At 47.8% G+C, this 24,382-nt stretch overlaps 1 protein-coding gene across 1 annotated transcript; it reads left to right on the forward strand.

Annotated features, from left to right (window-relative positions):
• Positions 1-921: 921 nt before the first annotated feature.
• FAM167A (family with sequence similarity 167 member A) lies at positions 922-20,884 on the forward strand. Its single transcript, XM_066388018.1, has 2 exons — positions 922-1,667; positions 18,838-20,884. Exons 1-2 carry the CDS (start codon positions 1,302-1,304, stop codon positions 19,099-19,101), a joined length of 630 nt encoding a protein of 209 aa, XP_066244115.1. The 5' UTR covers positions 922-1,301; the 3' UTR covers positions 19,102-20,884.
• The last annotated feature ends 3,498 nt before the right edge of the window (positions 20,885-24,382 follow it).

Consider the following 24,382-nt stretch of genomic DNA (forward strand, 5'->3'; position numbering starts at 1 on the left):
GCATAATCCAAGTCAAATGTTCCTACTCTGATGTAACCTTAATGCAGGAACATGGAGGCTGGGGGCCCAGGGCCAAATTCTAATTTCAAGTTACTTCTCTGCTTGTTCCCTACCATGGGGCAAGCACCCTGGCTCCACTTGCTCTCTAGAGGTGGGGAGGCCAAATCAGATGAGAGAGCTGCAGCCCTTGCCCAGGCAGCACTGCTGCTGTGGGCATGAATGTGATAACCATCTTTCCAGAATGGTGAGTCACTTGGTTTAACAATCAACTTTGAGTGCAGTCAGCTCTTCCTTGAATGGCTGCAGGTTTATTTGCTTCCTCCTCTGAAGAGGTGAGGTGAGGTGTTGTTCTTGGAGGAAGAAGCCCAGAGTTCACTGTAAGACTGGCCTTGAAGAGCTGGTCCCTGCCAGGTACCGCGGTGGGCAGGGTGGAGGTGGGATCAGTGGTGACTGGGCCCAGCCACACACCTGCATTTGCATGGGGACCTGCAGACAGCTGGTGCTCAGAGAGACCTGGCCTCAGAATCAAACGACCTGGCCTTGTCCCTGCTAATTGCTGGGAGCTCTCGGGTGAGTCATTTAACCTCACAGAGACTCATGTGTCTCACTTGTAAAATGGGAACAAAATCAAGTTGTTATATACTTGTAGTGAGGGGTATGAGATGATGGAGGTGGAATCCTTTCCTAAATCGTGAAACACTGTACGAAGTGCTGATTTATTGTTAACTTTCCTGCATCAAGTTAAGGCATTAAAATCACCTCACTTCTAGTCCTGAATTGGCAAGGACAGCCTGTCACTGAACCTCTGAGCTTCAGTGTCCCCTCCTGGGAAGCTCAGGAGCACGCAGGCCTTGTTCTCGCCCTTTACTGACATTGTTCGAATCCTTCCTGCAGGGCCTGTACTGGACGGCAGCTTCTAGTCGCCTGCCCTTCCCCACGAGGAGCTTCCCCGCCCATCTCTGATCTGCCTGCATCTCCAGGACGGATATATCTTCTTGGCAAAGCTGCCCCCAAAGATTCCTGCTAACGCTTGTCTGTTCCTGCCTGCTGTGAAGCATGGCGCCTACAGGACTCGGCAAAGGATCTTAAACCTGAAGCTCGGCAGCTGCTCCGAGGGCGCTCTGTGCGGCTCGCCCGTGGTCCCTCTCGGCTCCGGGAGCTGCTCACATCCCAGCGATGCCCTCGGGAGCCTTGGCCCCAGCTGGGTGAGGCCACCCAGAGCAGGCCCCACTTACCACCTGCCAGGACTCCCTCATCGCCTCCACCACCTCCCATGCCCGACCGCCCCAGCAGACTCTAGGATGTCTGTGCCCCAGATCCAAGTAGAAGAAGTAGAGGTGGGGGAAGAGGGGCAGGCAGGGGCAGCCCCGCCTCCTGACGACCACCTCCGGAGCCTGAAGGCCCTCACTGAGAAACTGAGGCTGGAGACCCGCAGGCCCTCCTACCTGGAATGGCAGGCTAGGCTGGAGGAACAGGCGTGGCCCTTCTCGAGGCCGGTGGCTGCGCAGGGGGAGTGTGGGCAGGAGGAGCCCTCCCCTCCTAGAGAGCCCAGGCAGCATCCCCCACCTGATGAAAGTGCCAGCCAGGATGATGGGACCCGGGCCGCTGGCAAGCTGGAAGGCTTTGAGAATATCGATGAAGCTATAGCCTGGCTCAGGAAGGAACTGGTAAGTGGTTGCCCCTCTACGGACCCCCAGAAAAGATGACACTCTGTGTGCGTGTATCTCTGTGTCTGTCTCTCTCTAGCTCTGTCTCTCTCTGTCTCTGTCTGTCTCTCTCTCTCTCTCTGTTTCTGCCCCCATCTCTACCTTTCCCAATTGTACACTTGTCATCTTCCTATTAAATCAAGGGTAGACTCCATTGCTGTGTGTTTATATGACATGCACATGACAGTAAGCCCCTAATTGCAGGTACTTAGGAAGCAAGGCTCGCCCATGAGAACCTGAGCCCATGAAGGTGGGTCCCAGCCTTCCCCAGTGCCACTTCCGACATCAGACTCTGATACTCTCGTCCCTGGCCTGCGCAGGGGGCTCCCGGACTATGATGATACTCCTGCTGTCTGAGCCCGCTCCCCTCGCCACCCACGCAAGCTTCCTCCCAGCTTCCTGTGACTGATCAGCGAGCAGAGTGGTTCCTCTCCCCACGGCGCTATGCTGGGCAGCAGGGTGAGCTCGGGGCAGAGCTGTCGGGGCACAGAGCAGTGGGGGGACTGTTGTCAGCAGTTCAGGCCCGGCCCAGCATACTCTGCTGTCACTAAGCTGTGTGCAAGGAGCTGCCCAGAGGGCGGCGTGGCTGATCCGGCCTGCGGCGAAGGCTTTGCTGAGCCTCAGAGGCCGGGTAGGAATCTGCCCAGACATCGGGGCTGGGAGCGCATCCAGGTGGGATGAGTGTGAGCAACAGGTATGGGTTTGGGAGCTGGGGCCAGCAGCTCAACCTTTCTGCTGCCCGTCCCATCAGTGAGATCTGTCAACGTGAGAGAAAGGGGATGGGCATGCAGAGTTATGTGCCCTTCGCCCAGGGGAGAATCTCTGATCCCAGGTCTGATGGCCTCTCAAAACCAGACATGATGCTCCCTGTGCTCTCAACTCCTGCCCACCACCCCATCACGTGTGGCCCAGGACGTCCTGCCCAGTCAGGCCACTCTAGTCACAGGTGAGCCAGTAATCAAGGGCCAACTGCCTTCCAGAGCCACTAGTAACTTCTGAGTCAACCAGGTAGGCAGAGGCCTGTTTGGCTTGTTTTGCACAATCCTAAAAAACACATCCCGTTGGGGTCTGGAATTTCCCATGGGTTACTGCTCACACAAATTAGGAGATATTTCAAAATGAATATGGAGCAATAAAATATCCCCTAATTTTTGTGAGCAGTATAAATAATTGGGGCTAGAGCCAGGAATGTACAGGGACTCTGATTCATTGGAAATCTTTTTTTTTTTTTTTGGTTTTAATCTTTGATGTTAAGACTATGTCTTCAAATGTGCCATTCCACTAAGTCTGTCTTTAGTAACTGGGTTTGCACAGAAGACAGGGCACCTGTGGATGTTCACTTTGTCACTGGATGCTCCGTCACCACCGGGTGCTCATGACGGTGTAAGAGGGGAGAAGAGATAGACTTGTAGGGGCCAGGACAGACCCTGGAAGGTGCCCTTTAAATTCCTGACGCTGGACTGCTTTCTTTTCTTTTTTTTTTTTTTTTTTTTAATAATTTTATTTTTTTAATGGGGCGACATCAATAAATCAGAATACATATATTCAAAGATAACATGTCCAGGTTATCTTGTCGTTCAATTATGTTGCATACCCATCACCCAAAGTCAGATTGTCCTCTGTCACCTTCTATCTAGTTTTCTTTGTGCCCCTCCCCCTCCCCCTTTCCCTCTCCCTCTCTCCCCTCCCCCCGTAACCACCACACTCTTATCAATGTCTCTTAGTCTCACTTTTATGGCTGGACTGCTTTCATTTGTTTTCATAAAGAGGAACAAAAAATGTTGCCATGAATCAAGGGTTCAGTTTGTTGGTTTAGGGTTCATTTGAGGTTGTATTGCTTTGGGGAGCGGAGGCTTTTACTTTCTAAGTGAGCATTCCTTGTAGACCTCCCTTTGGGGTAGAGATCAGAGTAGGAATTCCCTGTGTGTGAACCAGTAGGGAGTTCTCTAGATCTTGTCCTCCTCATCCTGTAGATGTGAGAGGTGCCTCTCAACCCAAGCTGCCTATTAGAATCACCACAGAAACCCTGGTACCTCCCAAGTCCTAGACCAATCTGATAACAATCTGGGGGGGTTGAGTATCCAGGTATCAGTAGTTGTTAAAGCTCCCCAATGCTACGAAAGTACAACCTAGGTGGTGAACCACTGCCACAGACCTACAGGCTATGCTCATTGTTTTTTTGCCAAGCAGAACAAGGTGCGTTGAGGAGGAAGGTGAGCCAGGTCAAGGACATCGTGGGTAATAGACAGAGTAATTCCCCATAAGTAGAGAGAGGAGCGATAATTGTCAGGACTAATTGGCTGCCAAAGGCTGTCTTAAACAAGTACAGGGAATATCAGCGTTATTGCTAATATACTATATTTTGCATGATATTTTCCACCCTCCCTCTCTTCTCTGGGATACCAGGGGTGGGTAAGAATAGTAAGATTAAGATTTGTCACAAATTGAGTGTTCACTATGTGCTAGGTACATCACAAGCATTACTTAACCTCTTCTGACTTGTCACATCACCTCCCAGTTACCCCCATATTATTGAAGAGGAAACTGAGGCTCAGAGAGGAATGTAGCAGTAAGTGAGAGAGTAGAAAGTCAAACAGTGGCCCATCTGGTTAGATCGTCTATGCTTTTCTTAGCCACCATACTATATAGTATCTTTCAAGGGCATTTGACTTTACTGTGTAATTCCTAAAAAAAATGTAAATTCACAATGATGTCAGCAGTCAACAGCATGTGTGGGAGTGGGGGTAAAGGAAGAAACAGGATTGAATGAGAGAGTACCAGCCCTCACCTCATTATCTCTTTTGATTCTTACAACAGACCTGTGTGATTTTAGTTATTATTGCCATTTTACAGATGAGTAAACCAAGGCTCATAGAAGTCAGAGGACCTGCCTAGAATTATATGACTAGTATGTCTTCACTACTGGGAGTAGAGAGCTTGGGAGAGAGAGGCAGGAGGTAGGCTGGAGAGGTAGCCCTCTTGCAGTGGAGGCTACTGCTTTGGCTGCAGCGTAGAGCATCTCTTAGAGCAGTGACCATCAAACTCTAACGTGCATACAGACCATGGGGGTCTCTTGTTAGAATAAAGATTCTGATCCTAAAGATCTGGGATGGGGCCCATGATTCTGAATTTCCACCAAGTTCAAAGGTAATGCTGCACTGCTGGTCCACGGACCACACTATGAGAATCAGGACTCACAGGCAGGCAAGTCTGGGACCAGGTCTTTGAGACCAAGAAGGGACCTCAAAGGGAAGCCCCAATGATCTCCAAGCCTGCACTCTGAGCCCTGTCCCTGCCATAACTGTCTTTTAGGCTGGGGGCTCAGCCAGTGAATGGGCTTCTGGGAACCACTCACACATTCAGTATCCAGAATCCAAGAACCAGATTCATTTAGAAGAGGGTATGTCTGAGGTCAAGAGCAGCCCAAACACAGACTGGGAGGCAGGCTAGATCAAATGTGTGCAGTTCTGCCCTCTGACGAGGTTAAATATTAACAAGGCAACTTGTAAAATCCTTTGATTGAATTAGAAACAACTGTTCAACATTTGAATAATAAACCCATTCTTCTGTTTTTAAGATTTAGTCAAAACATTAAACTTTGTGTCATTGTTTTTCTAATTTATCATATGTTAACTCATTCAAGGTATTTAAAATGAACCAATTTTTTAAACCCAATCAAAGTGATTTTATATAACTTCTGTTTCTTTTTTTTTCTTTTTATTCATTGGTTGACTCTTGTATGTGCCCTGACTAGGGATCAAACCCACAACCTTGGCATATCAGGATGACATTCTAATCAACTGAGCTACCCAGCTAGGGCACTTTTATTTTATTATAAGCCCAAAATAACATTTTCTCTCCACCCGGGAAGGCTCTCTTGCCGATTGCTTAGGTTCAGGTGCAAAGTTGTCTTTTCTCATGAAATAGCTGAGAAAATAGATTAGAAATCAGTAATTCAGTCATTTATATGGTTGTTTTCTCTACACAAAGCCAAACACTCAATATGACTGAAGTTTTGGCTCAGCAAGTGGGTTTGTATCCAGTGATCCTCTGACCATAGTAAGCTGCTCCCAGGAGTAGTTACTGCAACCAGCAAGGCTTGTTGTTAATGTTGACCCTTTTAAATAGTATGTATGTATGTATGTATGTATGTATGTATGTATTTTAGAGAGAGAGGAAGAAAGAAACATTGATTTGTTGTTCCACTATTTATGCGTACAGTGGTTGATTTTTATATGTGCCCTAACCAGGAATTGAACCCGCAACCTTGGCTTATTGGGATGATGCTCTAACCAGCTGAGCCACCCAGCCAGGGCCTCAATGTTGACCCTTTTAAAGGTAGGCAGTGTTGGATCTGGAAAGATCAGCTTGTCCACCCCTGCCTCCTACAAGTCCAGCTCAAACACACACAATCACTGCCAGAATCTTGACTTATTTCCAAGATATTAAAGGATCTCAATTGCCCTGGCTGGGAAGTCAGTTGGTTGGAACATTGTCCAATATGGCCAGGTTATGGGTTCAATCCCCTGTGAGGGCACATACCGGAACAGACCAATGTTTCTGTCTCTCTCCCTCCCTCTCTTTCTAAAATCAATAAATATATTTAGAAAAAGAAAAAGGATCCCAACAGCTCCCATCCATTCTCCCTCTCACCTTCCACTGCAGAAAATGCCGTTACTCTTGACTGCCCCCAGGAACTTGCAAGTAGAGTGAGCTTTTTTCAGGTTCATGTGTTGGGAGAAACCAGAAAGGTGTTGCCCTTTCAGCTAAGATGGCCTGATTTTAGCTCTCAGAGTATTCATTCAGGGCTGCGGCCTTGACCTGAGGTGGCTTTGGGCCCCTGGCTCTTGCAGGCTGACATCCGGCTTTGCTGTTCGAGGGAGAAGGACTCAGAACCCAGGTAAGGGGCCACTGTGCACTCTGATATTTCCAGACTGCTCGCCTTGCCATAAGGTCACAGCCTCCAGCTTCCCAGCTTTGCGGCAGCCTGGCTGGGTGGTCAGGTGGCCTGGGCTGGGGCTGGGGGCAGTGTTTCAGACAAGGGTGAGCCAGCGAGGGCCATGACCCTGAAGCTGTGGGACTCGGCCCTCAGGCTGAGTCTGGAATTCAGAACAGGTCATAGACACCTCTGCCTGCATTGGGTCCCAGAGCCCGAGGGGAAAAGGAATGCTCCATTTGTCTTCTCTTGTAATCCTGCTACACGTTCCCCTTGCAACTTGAAAGGCAAAGAAAAGGGAGAAATCTTCTGCTTGGCCCACGTGATGCCAAAACTAAAAACAAAACATTCCCGCTTCCTAAGGGGTTGTCTTTATAGTGAGTAACCCTGGGCATGGGAAGATATTTTTCTTTTAGCTTCACGTCAGTGTTGGATCCCTGCAGACAGAGCCCCTGCAACAGCCCCCCCCCCCTCCGTGTTTATGGCTGTGAGAGAAAGAGAAGAAACCTGACAAGTGTCAATGTGCTGGGGCCTGCTGTGGCAGGAGGCTGTAGATCTGGGCTCAACTGGCCCCTCTGTGGCAGCAGCTTGAGTTCATCCTCTCCCGGTTAACCCTCTCCTGCCTGTGCTTGGTAAGCAGATGACCAGGGTGTCCAAGCCCGGCCCTCTGAGGCCAGTCTTATCCATTTCAGTTGACAATATGGTTGAATCAAACTCACCGAGCATCTTTTGATGAGGATAGAGGTGAGAGTTGTGAAGGTGGTGATCACATTCCTATCTTCTATCTAGGGAGCATTTTATGGTTCCAGAGGCACATCCATTTTCCTGTGAGTGGCTTGGAGGTGTTTGTTATTCCCATTTTATGGATAAGAAGGCTGAGGTTCAGAAAGAATGAGCCTGAGGGTCACCAGGTTGACTTGCCCAAGGTCATATGCAAGGATATGGCTAAACCAAGATGTTGACCTGCCTGTCTCGGCTCTGGATCCAGACATTTTTCTTTCCTACAAGGTGTAGGTACCCACAGCAAATGTTCAAGTCAGCGGGACCATGATTGGTAAAAAAACAAACCCTGCAGTTTCGGGATGGGACACGTGTAAAGGCTTGCCAAGGGTTATTAGCAATATCTCATAACAGCCTTTGAGCAGGGAGGGATAGGACACCCGTGCCCATTCCGTGATGAGGATAATAACTTGGTCTGAGCCACCCAGGAAGGTGCTGGGTGAGCTGGGTTTGATCCACAATAAAGTGTCTCGTCCAGGCGTCCCTTTGCTCCAGACCAAGCCTTCTCAGTCCGGGCTGGGGCCTCCAGCCTGTCCACACCAGCAAGCTGCAGGAGGAAAACTCTGTTCTATCAGTCTGGCCCAAGACTGGCCCTTTAGTGGTTACTGAAGAACATTTTTACAAAGGTGCCCGCAGAGGAAATAGGCCACAACAGCTGTGATCTTTAATTTCCAGGCGCTCACATCATTCTTCGGCCTTTCCTGTAGTTTATGAAATTTCTCATATGGACATATATTATACATAATTAGGGAGGGAAAAAAGATAAAAAGAAAGACAAAAGAAAGGTAAGAACCAAACTTCTCTGTCTTGACAATGTTGTTGGTACACGCTCCTCACCGTGTAGTCTGCTGATTAAAAAAGAAAAAAGACATCATAGCCGGGTAGCTCAGCTGGTTAGAGAGCATCGTCCTGATATGCCAAGATTGCAAGTTTGATCCCCGGTCAGGGCATATACAGGAACAGATCAATATTTCTGTCTCTTTCTCTCTCTCTCAAATTAATAATTTTTTTAAAGGCATAGAATCTCCTAGAATAAGATAATAAAAAACGAGGCCTCCATTTCCAGAAACTTCCTCCTGAGTGTGAGAGCTGATGCAGTGAGGACTGTGGACCAGTGAGGGGAAGCGGACTGGGCCTCAGGAGGCCTGGCCCTTCCCGTCTCCTGGCTGTCTGGCAGAGTGAAGGAGAGGGGAGAGGGAAGAAGAGGCCTGATGGTTGTGTCCAGCCAGAAAAACAGCATGAAGCAGTTATACATGTTATACGTGCCACCTCGTGAAGGGTCTATTCAATACAACCCTTGTTCACGGGCTTAGGCGCTGGTGCGGGTGGAGGCCCAGGAGAATGAGACGGGGTTCCTGTCTTTAAAGGGTTTCCCCCTTTGTGGAAGAGATGGACAGGTAAACACAATGACAGAGTGTGACAAGAGCTATACGAGAGGTACAATAAATATAGTTCCAAAATGCCTGGGGGAGCTAAGGTCCATGCTGAGCAGTGGCAGTGTGCCAGCCACAGTGGACCGTGAAATTAACCCAAGGGAAAGGCACAAACCCCCAACCTCTCCAGCAGCCAGAACCACACCGTTAAGCATAATTGACATTCAGCTTCTCCTTATTTCTCCTATAATGACTAAACCCCTAATTCCTCTGATGGCCACCCTCCTGGTTTAATAACTCTACAACATGCTAGTGTCTAGTACCTGACATGGATGAAGCACTGGGACTTTTGCTAGAAACACAGCTCTCTCCCTGACTTTTCATGGAAATTCAAATTCTGTACCTCTGCAGTGGCGTCTGGAGCTTAACAAGTGCCTGAGGGTGATTCTCCGGCCATTGGTTCATTAACTGGTCACAGGCAGAGTAGGAAAAGCATAACATTTCTAACTAGGTTAGACTTCCAATCAGGTTCTACCACATCCTAGTGGTGTAACTTTAGGAAAACCATGAGCCTAGCCCTGGGTTTTGCCATTGCAAAATGGGGATAACAAACACCGACCTGGCTGGTTGTTATATAGGGACAACGAGGAGGGCAGGAGCAGGTCACTGAGCGCCTGCTGAGTTCCTAGAACTCTCAGGCACTAGGTTCTCTTCACTTATACACATCACATCATTTTTTTTTTTTTTTTTCATTTTTCTGAAGCTGGAAACAGGGAGAGACAGTCAGACAGACTCCCGCATGCGCCCGACCGGGATCCACCCGGCATGCCCACCATGGGGCGGCGCTCTGCCCACCAGGGGGCGATGCTCTGCCCATCCTGGGCGCCGCCATATTGCGACCAGAGCCACTCTAGCGCCTGGGGCAGAGGCCGAGGAGCCATCCCCAGCGCCCGGGCCATCTTTGCTCCAATGGAGCCTTGGCTGCAGGAGGGGAAGAGAGAGACAGAGAGGAAAGCGCGGCGGAGGGGTGGAGAAGCAAATGGGCGCTTCTCCTGTGTGCCCTGGCCAGGAATCGAACCCGGGTCCTCTGCACGCTAGGCCGACGCTCTACCGCTGAGCCAACCGGCCAGGTCTACACATCACATCATTTAATAGGCACTATCATTGTCCCCATTGTACAGAAGAGAAAACTGAGGTAGAGTAACTTGCCAAGATCAACCAGCAGAACAGGGATTGGAACCCAAGTCTGCCTGACCTCAGAACCCCTGCTTTGAACGGCTGCTACACAGCCCATTGCTCCTGAGATCAAATGAGTGGGAATGCACTTGGTATTTCACGGTGTTTTATGTTCATTGAACACATTCTCTCAATTCCTGGAAATTTGGGCTGTTAATGTGCAAAGTTGACTCTATTTTTCCCTCTTTCTAAGAACTCCCCTCTCTCTCTGAGAAGGGTGCTCATTGTTATAACACAAAGGCTAGGTTTGGCAGCCGGTTCAAAAAGAACTGTCCAAGCCTAAGGCGTGCCCCTTGGCTGGACACTTCCTTTCTGGGGGATATATTATTTTATAAGCTTCTGGACCCATGTCCTCCCCCCCAGGCTGCTGCTGGGGTCTAGAAAACCGCACCCTGCCCAGTGGCTGTTGGTTGTGTCCCCTGAGTGCAGGCCTAGGCCAGACGCAGCCAGTGAGCAGACAAAAGCCAGGCAAGGGTCACAGAGAGGCTCACTCAAGGTGGCTAAGCCCTCCGCAGCGTAGAGATGGTTTCCGATCTGTGCCAAGGGCCTGGCGCTCGGGGGCCTGAGCTCTCACCCACAGAGCCAGGTGGTAGCCAGAAGGCTGCCCAGAACCACTCATCTCATCTCACCATCCGGGCTGAGCTCGGATGGTGTCTTCATCCCTTCAGGCTACTCCAACAGAATACCACAGACCGGGTGGCTTTTGAACAACAGACACATTCTCACAGTAGTCTGGACCAGGGTACCAGCATGGGCAAGAGAGGGTCCTTGAGCAGGTCACAGACTTCTCATCATGTCTTCGTGTGGTGGAAGGAGCAAGGGAACTTTCTGGGATCTCTTTCCAAGAACCCAGAGCCAACCTGGCGTCTGCCTGGGCCCCAAGGCCAGCAGCTGCAGAGCGTGTGGCCACCCAGAGCATGACCTCTGCTTGCTGGGAGCAGTGATCTGCTCCCTCCAAAGTGGAGGCCTTTGGGAATAGGTTCCAGCCTTCCCCCAAGCTGACAGCTTTCCCTGGAAATAAATTCACAAACTCTGTTTGGTTTCTAGTGATGCTGGGGGTGGGGGGGGGGGATGTGTTAAATTTTCCCCAGAATCTAAAGTTGTCACCTAGCAGCACCCTTCATTGATTGACTCCACTTGCCTTCACTCTTAATAGCGTTTTTCTGCCTCCTTCTCAGAAGCCAAACCCAAGATCAAATAATGAATAATATTGTATCCAGGCTTCTAAATGTATTCCACACCACACTGATCAAAACAATAAACTAGAAGTTTCTGGACAGGTTACACAAAGAATGTTCAAAGTTCAAGAGTTAAATGTCATAAGAGCACAGAGCATGTTCTGTCCCCTTATGTGTGGCTGAGAAAATAGCCTGGTTTTTACTCCCAGTCTCTCCTCAACATCCATCAGGGATTCATTGCAGCTCGTGGGCTGAGACAGCTTAGATCTGAGCCTCAGAAATAGGGATTAAACAAAATGCCCTTGATCACCTAGGGATTTTTTTTTTCTGTCTGCCCAGATCTGGGCTAATTACGATGCTCTTGAACCCAGCTCACTCGTTCACTTCTGGTTGGTCCCCGGGCTCTGGGCTTTCTCCGGAACAAGCATTCAAGATGCATTCGGAAATCTCTGCCCCAAATGTGCTTTCACATTTGCACAGGGCCATGTATCAAGCCACTGTCACTGTCTTTTTATTTCTCCAAACTAAGAGAATGGAAGCTTTCACAGGATTCTCCAGAAAACAAGGGACCGGAGAACAAAGCAGATCGTGAATAGAGCCTACCTGGTAATCCACACACTGCCCCCGGCTTAGGAAGCAGAAGCCACAGAGGGCTGAAGGTGGCACTTGCAGAAGGAACTGCTTCTGCTCCTGACAGCCTGATATTCATATGCCCTTTGTTTTTTGTTTGTTTGCGTTTTTTGTTGTTGTTTTTCACTGCTAAAATCTTCAGGACACTTTAGACCTGTAGCTATCAGCCCCAAGAAAGCATTCGAGCAGACCCCATTGGCAACTAGAAACAAAGGCATTTGCCTCCCTGGGACGCCAAGAGATGAGCTAGTGTTTTAGACAGAGCGAGTAAACACAAATTCTCCAGATTTCCACGGAAGTGCTGGTTCCCCCACATGCTGCCGGGGACATTGGCAAAGCGTGAAATACTCTCTCCCTCCTGCTGGGTCATCGCTCCTCTAACCCATCTGTCAACCCCTCGACCTCAGTCAGGATCTGATCAGTTCCCATTGCTGCTCAAGGTAAAGACTGCCCCGCACAGATGGTGCCTCTGACTTGCCAGGGTGGGTCCTTAGTTGCCGCCACCTGCAGCCACACTTGCTGTAGGTAGGGTGACCAGCCATTCCTGTTTGCTGGGGTCAGGATGTGGGACTTTGGAGACTAAAATCGGGAAGGTCCTGGGCAAACTAGGTTGAGTGGTCACCCCAAATTTTCAGTTTTTGCTATTGTTTCTTCAGTTGTGGTAAATATATACAACACACAGTTTATCATGTTAACCATTTTTCAGTGTACAATTTATTAAGTACATTCACAATGTTGTGCAAGAACGCTACCATCTACCTCCAGAACTTTTTCATCTTTCCAAACTGAAACTCTGTATCAATTCGCCCTCTCCCAAGCTCCTCGTAGCCACCCTCCTCTTCTTCTCTGTCTCTATGAATTTGAGCTGTGGGTACTCCGTATAAGTGCAATTGTATAGTATTTGTACCTTGGTGTCTGAGTTTTTTCACTTATGTAGGGTTCATCCATGTTGGAGCATAGGTCAGAATTTCCTTTCTTTTTCAGGCTAAATTATATTTATTTGTATGGAGACACCACACTTTCCATTCATCCATCAGTGGACTCCTGGGTTGCTTCCACCTGTAGGCTGTTGTGAGTGGTGCTGCTGTGAACATGGGTGTGCGGGTATCTGTTCGAGATCCTGCCTCCAGTTCTTTTGGGTGCACACCTGGAAGTGAAATTGCTGGACCGTCTGGTAATACCATGTTTCATTTATTGATATGTTATCCACCTCATTGGACTGCAGGCTCTTTCTTTATTTCACCAGTCCAGAGGCAGGAGTCAACTCCTTTTCTAACTCCCCAGGAAATCACTAGTGACCCATGAGACCTGACTAAAAAGACATCACAACAAACCCTTGCGCGCTCATATTAGATCTCTGACCTCTGAATTTCCTCGCCGGCCCTCCTCCTGGCCTCCCACCGCCCTCTCACCTCACCAGGCCAGGCTAAGGACATCTCTTGCAGAGCAGTTTAGTGACTGCCTTTAGTTACCTAATCCTGCCTTTGGGGATTCAGCTTCTACCATAAGAAACCACTCTTGTCTGACCATAAGGAGCACTCTTGTCTGACTCGAGGAAACAAACCTGTGTTGGCCACAGCCCGGCACAGACCACAAACACAGTTACTGCAAGAGGCCACTGGTCCTCCACCACCCCTTCACGTGCTTTCTCCCCTGCCCCCACTCCCGTGGGAACACGCCCTGACACCGCAAGGCGCTGTCAGAGACGTAGTGACATTTTTTCCCCCTTTCACCATATACAATACCCTAATTATAGGATTGCTGGGATTATAAACCTCACCTCTGAGGATCCAACAAGCACCTTTATCCCTGAGATGGAGAATTAGAATTCATCAACTCCTGCAGTTGAGCCTTTGCCAGGAATGCATTAAATCCACATTGATAGTTGAGTTGAGTCACTGGGGCCAGCATCTCAGTTTCTTTAATAAAGTCTTAAAACTAGAAAGCCCTGTCTGGTTTCTATATGTTGCACCTTGGTCTAGAGAGAAAAGACTTAAGCTGTAAACCACTTACCTTGATGTGACTGGCATTGTTCAGCTTACTTGGCATATTACTTACCATCTAATTTGCTTCTCACAGGCCTTGGAATAAGCATTATGCCTTTTCTGTAAATGAAGAGACAGAAATTCAAGAAGCATCAGTGACTAGCCCAAAGTCACACAGCTGATGAGCAGTAAGGTTCAGGACGAACCCAGATTCTAACCCCAGAGCAATGGGTTTCCCATTTCTGCTGCCTCTGAACCCCAGCTCCACTCTATGCAGACAGCAGTCATAGAGAGGCCACCAGCTCGGCTCTGACGAGCCCCGATGCGATCCAAGTGCCACTATGCACAATTCCTTAACGTCTCTGAGTTGGTTTTATTCTGCCATAAAACAAGTAAATATACCTACATTCTAGAGTTGCGGGGATATGCAGTAAAATAATACATGGAAACTGTATCCAGCATTGTGTGGCCAAAGACAAGGCTATGCCCCAAATATCTCCTTGGCAGAAAAGAGGAAGGAAGGAATTGCTCCATCCCCAGTCCTGCTCTCTGTAATCATCCTCGGGAACTGCCATTCCCTGATTTATGCTGCACAGGATCAGCAAAGACATATGCTTATTGAAATTTTCTGAAAATATTTAATTTATAAAAAGCCTCTTAGCTGTGGTCCTGGCCAGGTAGCTCAGTTGGTCAGGGTGTTGTTCCGATACACCAAGGCTGCATGTTTGATCCCCAGTCCGGGCACATACAAGAGTCAGCGAGTGAATGCACAAATAAGTGCAACAATAGATAACTGTTTTTCTCTCCCTTTCTCTCTCCCCTCCCTCCCCCTGCCCTAAAAGTCAATAACTTTTTTAAAAAGCCTCTTTGCTGTATGAACCTTGAGGACATTGTGCTAAGTGAAATAAACTAATCACAGAAAAGACAAATACTGTAGATTTGACTCATATGAGGTTCCTAAAGTAGTCAAATTCACGGAGACGGAGAGTCGAGTGGCGGTTGCCAGGGGCTGGGCGGAGGTGGAACGGGAAGTTGTTGTTTAATGGGGACAGAGTTCATTTCACAAGGTGAAAAGAGTTCTGGAAATGAATGATAGTGACAGCTGCACAATATAAATGTACTTAATGTCACTGAACTGTACACTTTAAAATGGTTACGATAATAAGTTGTATGTTATGTGTATTTAACCACAATTGGAAAAACAAATTCTGGGCACGAAAAGCCTCTTAGCCTTGCGCACTTTGCTTAGGTTTCTTCAGAGGCTGTGGGAACTTTTTTCTATATGGTTACAGTTGGGTTATCTCTGAAGCAGGAACTCAAGTTAAGGCATAATGTCACCACTGGAAAGCCCCTGTGGGGCTCACAGAGTAGATGAGACTAGGGCTAACACTGATGGTTGTGTTTTTTTGTAATGTTGAAACAGTTTCTTGGAGCCTCAGTTGAAATAGTTGACTTATATTCAGGGGTTGAAATAGTATATAGATTCCGAGAGACTCCTTGGGTGGGTCGCTCACACTACCAGGAGCCCTGGAACCAAGGCCTGCAGATTCCCTGCCCCGCCTCGTGTTGGGGCACAAGCAAGCAGTACGGCCGGAGTGGCCAGCCCTCTCAGAAGTGTGGTTTTGTTTCTCACCCTTCTCTCATGCAGAGTTGAGTGCATCCAAGCTGAATGGAAACATGAGGTAGCTCCACCAAAGTGGCCTTTGTCTAATCAAAGGAGACTGTCACCCCTCTGTCCAGCTGATTCTGATGGGCTTTAAAACCTAAATTGTTCCTCTGACCTTTGACCAGATCTATCAGCCATAGAAAACAGCCCCTTCCCCCTACCAGGGATACACAGGCAGGCCACAGCTCACAGATACTCCCAGACACCTGCTCAACCTAAAGGTCTCCAACTTAAAAGGATCTTTTTAGACCAAAGATCCAGTTCCTGAGGCCCAAGTTCAAGTCTAAATTACAGGATTCCTAGCTTGTCAAACATCTATCTTCGAATTATAAAATACTGTACCCAAAAAGAGTAGTGGTTTTAGTAAAACTCCCAGAAGACCTTATCAAATAGAACAATGGGTGTGAGCCAGCTCTGTCTTTAAGACCAATTTGACGAGTCTCCTTCAGAGGGTTTAGGCAGCACCTCACCCAGTTTCAGGCATGGCTAGGGCCTCCAAATAAATGAATAAATGGCCAACTGCCTTGTGGCAAGCCTGTCATCATTAGTTTGGCACTTGTCTGGAGCAATAGATTCTGACTGGTAATAAATTTAGGTTGTTATGCTTAAGGATTGAGAAGTAAGCTACTGAAGTGGAGGCTATAAACTTTGATCCTGATTTTGCCATGACATACTTTGCTATCTCCAAGCAAGACTTTCTGTCTTGATTTTTCTCAATAAAATTAGAGGAGGTCTAGGCCCTGGCTGGTTGGCTCAGCGGTAGAGTGTTGGCCCAGTGTGTGGAAGTCCCAGGTTCAATTCCCAGTCAGGGCACATAGGAGAAATGACCATCTGCTTTTCCACAACTCCTTACTTCCTCTCCCACAGTCATAGCTTGAATGATTCCAACAAGTTGGCCCCAGGGACTGAGGATGGCTCCATGGCCTCACCTCAGGAGCTAAAAAAGCTCAGTTGCCAAGCAAAAGAGCAGCAGCCCCAGATGGGCGGAGCATCGCCAAGTGGATCCCGGTCGGGGTGCATGTTGGGAGTCTGTCTCTGCCTCCCTGCCTTTCACTTGATAATAAAAAAAATTGGAAGAGATCTGTAAAAGTGCATAAAAATGAAAAGGGAGGGAGTTGAAATGTTTACTGGTAAAGTTACTTATTTTTCTACCCTGCAATGTGCTTGATTCCAAATCTGGAAAGGGGAAAAGTGAGAACATTTGGATTTAGTTTTATAACTATCAGGAGGGTCCCTTTGGGATCTTATGGCTGATTTTTCTAAATCAGTGTAGCTCCAAGCACCAGGTGAACAACATAGCTGAGAGAAAGAAAACCAAACACTAAAACAATAGCGACTTGCAAGCATAGGCAGACTAGGAGTAAAGGGTGAGAAAGAACCAGATCTTGTGTCAAGCAGGAGCAGCTGGTGACCCTAGTGACAGAGTGTCACTAATGGAAAACCCTCTGCACTAGGAGCCTGAGGAGATCCTGTGAGCTCCAACCCCATCTCTGCCACCACACAGCTGTGAAACTGAGCGACTCATTGACTCTCCCCGCACTTGTGAAATGCTCAGTGTCCTGCTGGTGCCTCAGGACTTGTTGTGTGGTTCTAATATGTTTAACACGTAGGTGAGTGTTAGAAAATGCATGTGTCAGACCAGGTGAGGAGTTATTATCATAACCCTTCCTAATATAAAACACTGAGGCACTAGAAATATTATAAACCTCCTGCTAGGTCCCTGAACACAGTGCTCACTTCGTACCCCCCACTCCAGCTCTACCCACAGAGACAGAAGAACTTAGTTGCCAGTAGTCGTAGTTTGGGTTCCTCAGTGAGACTGCCTAAGTTCCTGATCCCAACTCAGTCACTGAGTTTTGTGACTTGACACAGTGACTTACTTTACTGAGCCTCTGGCTCTTGTATATATAAACCGCAGAGGTTATTGTAAAATTACTTGACAGAATTGTAGAAGATTGACTCTTCCATATTAATAAACCCTATAAAGGACTGAATGTCTGTGTCACCACTAAAACTTACATGTTGCCTAGTGTGCGGAGGACCCGGGTTCGATTCCCGGCCAGGGCACACAGGAGAAGCGCCCATTTGCTTCTCCACCCCTCCGCCGCGCTTTCCTCTCTGTCTCTCTCTTCCCCTCCCGCAGCCAAGGCTCCATTGGAGCAAAGATGGCCCGGGCACTGGGGATGGCTCTGTGGCCTCTGCCCCAGGCGCTAGAGTGGCTCTGGTCGCAACATGGCGACGCCCAGGATGGGCAGAGCATCGCCCCCTGGTGGGCAAGACCGTCGCCCCATGGTGGGCGTGCCGGGTGGATCCCGGTCGGGCGCATGCGGGAGTCTGTCTGACTGTCTCTCCCTGTTTCCAGCTTCAGAAAAATGAAAAAAAAAACAAAAAAAAAAACTTACATGTTGACACCCTCACCCCCGACGTGATGTTATTTTGGAGATGGGGCCTTTGGAAGGTGATTAGATTTCAAGGTCATCCAGGTAGGCACCATGATAGGATTAGTGGCCTTACAGAAAGAGAAAGAGAGATCTCTCTCCCTCCATCATGTGAGGACATGATAAGAAAGTGGCCATTGACAAGCCACTTTCAAGAGGGTTCTCACTAGGACCTAAATCAGCCTGCAACTTGATCTTCAACTTTCTCACCTCTGGAACTGCGGGAAATAAATGTCTGTTGTGTGAGCCTCCCAGTCTATAGTATTTTGTATAGCAACCTGAGCTGACTAATACATACCCAAAGAGTTTAGAACAGTGTCTGGTGTACAGTAAAACATTCAATAAATATTAGCATATATTTATGTGTGGCTCTTTTGAAACTTTATTAAGAAATATTGCAGGCATTCCAAAATGTTTCAAGAATAATATAACAGCATACCCACCACCCAACATAACATATGAGACATTACCAATACAAATTGAAGCCCCTGGATACCTTCTCCAATCACATCCCCTCCTTCTTGACCAGAAGTAGCCATGCTCCTGAATTTGGTATTTGTCATTCCCATGCATTTCTTTATAATCTTACTCCATCTGTACATATCTGTAAGCAATGAGACTGGGCTGGAAACACCCTTAAGCCAGAACTACTTGAGCTTCTTTCAGAAGGGCTTAGACATAGGATCTAGCTTAGCATAAAATATTGTTTGGCAAGCACAACCTCATTGGTCACCTCGCTATCTGTGCCTTTTAACTTCCCTGAGCTGGGAAAGCGCTAATATCTCCAAATGGACCAATTGATGATGCAAGGCATTAGTTAGGTCTGTGCCTTTCAGGGACTGTAGAACTGCAGCCCCCGCCTCCGCCTCCACCCCCAATTCAACGCTAATGTCCCCTCCTCCCTTCCAGACAGAGATGCGGCTGCAGGACCAGCAGCTGGCCAGACAGCTTATGCGCCTGCGCAGTGACATCAACAAGCTGAAAATAGAGCAGACCTGCGACCTCCACAGGCGGATGCTCAACGATGCCACCTATGAGCTGGAGGAGCGGGATGAGCTGTCAGACCTCTTCTGTGACTCCCCACTGGCCTCCTCCTTCAGTCTCTCCACACCACTTAAGCTCATCGGAGTCACCAAGATGAACATCAACTCCCGGAGGTTCTCCCTCTGCTGAAATGCCCTGGAACGGAGCCAGAGCCGAGGAGCCAGAGGAGGGTTTGGGAGGCGGGGAGCCAGTGTAAGAAAGAAGTTGAAGCCAAATCACCCAAATGGGTCTCCCCAGAGGCAAGGCTTTCCTGAAACTGGTGAACTGTGGACCCCCAGGACCTGTCGGCAGGTGATCTGCCCGGGGTTCCAGATTTGGAGCCCAACATCCCTATGACTGGCTCTCACTTAATACCCAAAGAGTCCTGCAGAAGTGCCACTCATTCAGATGTTCAGTAAGACCTGGGTTCCCAGCATGACACATCTCAGTACTTCCCATATTCCTGTTTTCTAAAATCTGGTGCTATGAGAACTGGGATCCCAAAGGGGGGAGGGCAAAAGCTGTGGTTCTTGCAGAGGGCTTCTCCATGGGCACTGAGCTCCCAGGGAGGGTAATAGATTTATCAGATGTGCCCATGTCACTGTGGCTGCCCTCAAAGTACTAGTTCAAATTCACCCTAAATAGGTGACCCAACAGCCTTGACAGGGACCCACCAGAAAAGGAAACCAAAAGGATACAATGTAAATTGTATCAAGTTTGCGCTAGGACACAGCAGTGTAGCCTGGGTGGAGCAAACATAGACACCCTCTGTCACCTGCCCGGTCACATGTACCAGTCCCAATTTCCAAAGAGTCCCTTTGCCATCACCCCACCACCCTGGGGAAGTGCCTAGGAGAACACTGGTGACTGAACAGGCAGGTCAGTCAGTGGATTTCTCGTAACTGAATTCTCCCCAGGGCCAGCAAAGCCTCCTGGTGGATTCTAACAGTGTTACCTACGTCACCTACTTGCCCTCCCCAGAAAAACTTAACTGAGCCCAGACACTCGCCCTGAGCTCCTCTGAGATTCTGTGCCTGACTTAAATGACTGATTTTCATTGAATCAGACTGTTACTCATCTGTCTCTAACCTGTTAATAACTGATTTTTGTCCAAATGGTGAAGCCAGTTGGGTGGGCCAAGTACAGAGGTTCAGGATTTTATTTTAAAAGGTTCTTCCTAAAAAAAAAAAAAAAAAAGCATGAGGATCAAGAAGGTGAGAACTGAAACCTGAACAGGTTAGGAAAGTTAACCTGGTGAAGTGCCACAGGCCAGGTGTTCCCGCCAGCTGGGAATTTTTGACCTTTGATGTCATCTAGTCAAGGCTGCTAATTCACAAAGGAGTGAAGGGAAGCCAGAGAAGGACAGAATGACTTCCTTCAGGTTTCACAGCTCACTAGTGGCCATAGATATTGATTTGTTAAATCATTATTGATAATGCCTAAACAGATCATATATCAATGAATGTGAACTCCAAAGATGGTCCTTAATGCTTTGCCAAACCTACAAACTGTCAACCTCTCTACTCCATCTCATCCAGTCCCCACGTGCACCTCCCACTTTGCAAGTCAGACAGAATATTTGGGTCAAACTCACAGCAATGTCTAGACAGCAGATGCACAGACACATATCACCAATCATGAATCCATAGAGTAAGGTGTCCTACTGCTCTGCCTTTCATGTTTTGTCTTCCTGTAAATCTCATTCAAACGCGCACACGCGCGCGCGCACACACACACACACACACACCCCGGGACCCGTATTGGGAAAAGGTTGCTTTTTCTTTTACGGACCATGAAGATGAAAATGAATAGTTCCTAGTCAGACAGAAAAGAAGTTAGTCCCTTCCTTGTGATTTCCAAGAGCTGTAAGGTTTCTGCTTCCTTCAAAGGAGTTTTAACCATGTCGCCAAATTTGTTCTGGCCCAACTGTGAGTGGCGACAAAAATCTGAGGCCCAGAAAACTCATCTACAGAGACATTGGAGGAAGACCAGCCCGCCTCAGGCAGGGAAAGGGAGATTTTCTCTATTCAGTGATCTCTTGCCTCAAGAATACGTGCAAGCACTGCCAAGTTCAAGAGTCATTCCTGCCAGGCTCCTTCCCGATGAGTCCTGAAGCCACTCCATTGGGAGTGCCCACACACACGCACCACGCATGTGCACATACACGGGAAGGCTCAACCCATATTCTGAAAATAAAACCAAACTGATTCTTTTTTCTTTCTAGAAAGTAATTGTCCCAGTAATTGGAATCAACTAAAGTTGAGTGATTTAGTTGAATTTTGTTAATCCAGTTGAATTGGAGTGAACTAGACCATTCAGTTGCTCAGTTAGCCTAATCCTTTTTTTTTTTTTCTGTTTTGTGAGAGAAAACTGAATTCAAGGCACAGTTTTTTGGGTAGGTTAGCTATCTCAGCTATTTTGCTTAGTTCATCTTAAGAGAACTTTATTTTGGGGTGAGGAAGGAGGTGGATGAGGAGGGGGTCAGAGAGAGAGGGAAAGACAGGTGTGTTTGCTGACTTCCGTCCAGTGTCATGTCCGCAGTGAACACAAATAACTAACCAGTCAATTCAGCTTTGTAAAGTCCCTGCCTTGTGTGAGTCGAGGGATGCCAGCTCCCCAGAGCAGCCTTCTGGCTTGCAACATGTATACAATACAGTTGGCAGTTTTCTCATTATCTAACCCACCTCCCTGCCACCACCAAGGAGCCCTGGGAATGAGACTCGAAGTCTCCAAGGACACTTTCGTGTGCGTTAATACCTGTTGCCTTCACAGGCTCAGCAATGGTCACAGAGGCCAGGAGAGCTTGGGCAGGCTTGAGATGGCCTGACTCAGCCCCGGGCCTCCTCCTTGTAGCAATACCAAGTGCTATTACATAACTGATGGACAATTTATAATTTTTATTTTTTACAATTATTTGTTTCTATATTGTTGTTAGAAAAAGTGAAATAAAGATATTTCAAAAGACGATATCTATATAAAGAGGATAAATTTACTTCCTTTTATATTGTTCCTGTTACAGCACAAGGCCACACACTTAACTGGAAGAAAGAGAGCGAGAAAGAGAGAGTGAGAGAAAGAAAGTGAGAAAAAGAAAGGAAAGAAAGATTCAAGCAATCCACCACTGAATGGAGAAGAAGATTCTCCTGTATCTGTTTTCCCGGTATGGTGCCTTCCCCCAGGGGCTACTTGGTGGCTGTCCCCATCAGGGGCTTCCCAGTGTGGGCTAAGGGAGCTCAAGGTGTGGAAGTAAGAATGTGGTCATCATCCCGAACTTCACCAAGGCCAGCACCGTTCTCTCCTGCAGAGGTCCCTTCCAAAGGTGACTCTGATGGAATTCAGAGTGTTTGAGTCAAACTCATAGCAATGCCTAGACAGTGGCACCACAAGACATACATTTAAAATCACAATTCCATCATTGAAATATAGTGCTTAGCATTACCATGCTCTGAGAACATGTGCCTTAATCCTTTTCAACCTCTTAAAGTAGCAATCCTCAAAATTAAGCATGCATGAGGATCACCTGGGGTGCCTGTTGCAAATGCCTATTCCCAGGAAAATCCCTGGGCTCTACCCCAGGGATGCAGCTGCACAGCTTGGGCATGGGACCTAGGAACCTGTTTTTAACAAACACCCCAGGAGATTGACACAAGTGGTCCACAAACCTTTAAGAAACCTTCAAATGGACAGAATGGGCCAAAGAAGGTGTTGTTTGAATCGCTCCTGTCTCAGTGGTCTCGTGGGAGGCCCACATCAGAGGATTCAAACAGGTGCTAGTAATACCATTGTGTGGAAAGAACAGCCAAAAAGAAGTTTTCTGTGGTACCCTGAGATTATCACACCTGCCTTCAAGGCCATAAGTGACTAGATCTATTTCCCACAAAAAACACACAGTATGGGTTATGAAGTGAGGGGCACATTGGGCACTTGGAAACCCACCATCACCATTAGCCGTATGGTGCAAAGGGCACTCAAGAAGCCATTGGGCCTTTCCACCCTCCAGATGGGACCACACTTACAAATTTTTTACCCCAAAGGGAAATTTCTCTAAGTTGGCCTCCAAATAAATTAAGTAATTTTTAAATGCCACAGAGAAGATGAAATGTGATGACAGTGTCATTGTGGGGGAGGAAGCTGCTTGTTCCACATAGTCAGGGAAGGCTTCTCTGAGGAGGCGTTACTTCAGCTTGCAAAGACCACCATGCAAAGATGAGGAAAGAGAGGGTTCTGGATAGAAAAACAGGAAGCCAGATTCTGAGGCTGGAAGGGCGAGGTCTACGGTGTGACTGGCGTGGGGAGCTGTGGTGGGCAGTGAGCTGTGAGGACAGGCAGGCCCATCAGGTCAGCCTTGTGTTCCGAGTGAGGAGTGTGGGTTTATTTGGGTTGTACGAGAAGTGTTTTTGAGGTTTTTGAGCAGGGAAGCGCTATATGGTCTGATTTAAATGTTAGCAAGATCTCCGTAGAAAGTAAGGGAGAGCAGGTCAGAAGTGGAGTCTAGAAGAAGAGTGAGGAGGCAATACAGTGGACGTGACAGCAATGAGGAGCCAGACAGCAGCTGCGGAGGGGGAGTGGCAAATGGTCCCATCTGAGATTTACTTTGGGACATACTTTGGGAGGGAAAGCCAACAGAACACCCTGACAGCTGGATGTGGAATGTAAAGGAAACAGGGGAATTAAGGGTATCCCTCTGGCCAGCAGCTGGATGGAGAGAGGACTCCATTTAGTGAGATGGGGAAAATTTGAGGAGACTGCGATTCAGGGTAGATGGGTGGCATCCATACTTCTGTTTCAGCCACGTTATATTGAAATGTCGATTCGACATCCAAGTGGGACGTGAGCAGGTGATTGGATATATAAGAATGTCAGAGAAAAGCCAACATTAGAGACAAATTTGGACATCTGTATTTGGCTGTTTGGATACTATTAAAAATACCGTACCTGGATAAACCCTAAAAAAAGAATGTAGACATGAAAGCGGGCTGAGAACAGCATCCTGGGGCCTTTCTAGAGACCTGATTGAGGAGGAGGAGGAGCAGTCAGGAGACTTAGAAAGAACAGCTAGCCAGGTAGATGGAAACTCACAGGAAGGGGGCATCTTGTAGCCTTAAAGAAGACTATGTTTCAAGAAGGAGAGTCATCCATATCATATGCAGCTGAGAAATCGAGGAAGAAGTGGACAGAGATAAACCGTGGTTACAGGAAGGTGGAGCTATTTAGTCTCTTATTACAGTAGCAATAGGCGTTTTTGTTCAAGGGCAAGTGCTGAAGTCCAGTTGGGTGGGTTGAGGGGGAAGTGGGAGGGCAAGACATGGCGGTGCAACCAGAGTCCAGTCTTTGAAATCAGTTTGCTACGAAAGGAGCAGAGAGAGTTGCAGCTGGACAAAGACGTAAGCCCAAGGAAACGATGTCTGGTTTTCCTGCAGCCATCGATAAT

The sequence above is a fragment of the Saccopteryx leptura genome, chromosome 1, assembly GCF_036850995.1.
Source record: "Saccopteryx leptura isolate mSacLep1 chromosome 1, mSacLep1_pri_phased_curated, whole genome shotgun sequence".
NCBI classification, from domain to species: domain Eukaryota; kingdom Metazoa; phylum Chordata; class Mammalia; order Chiroptera; family Emballonuridae; genus Saccopteryx; species Saccopteryx leptura.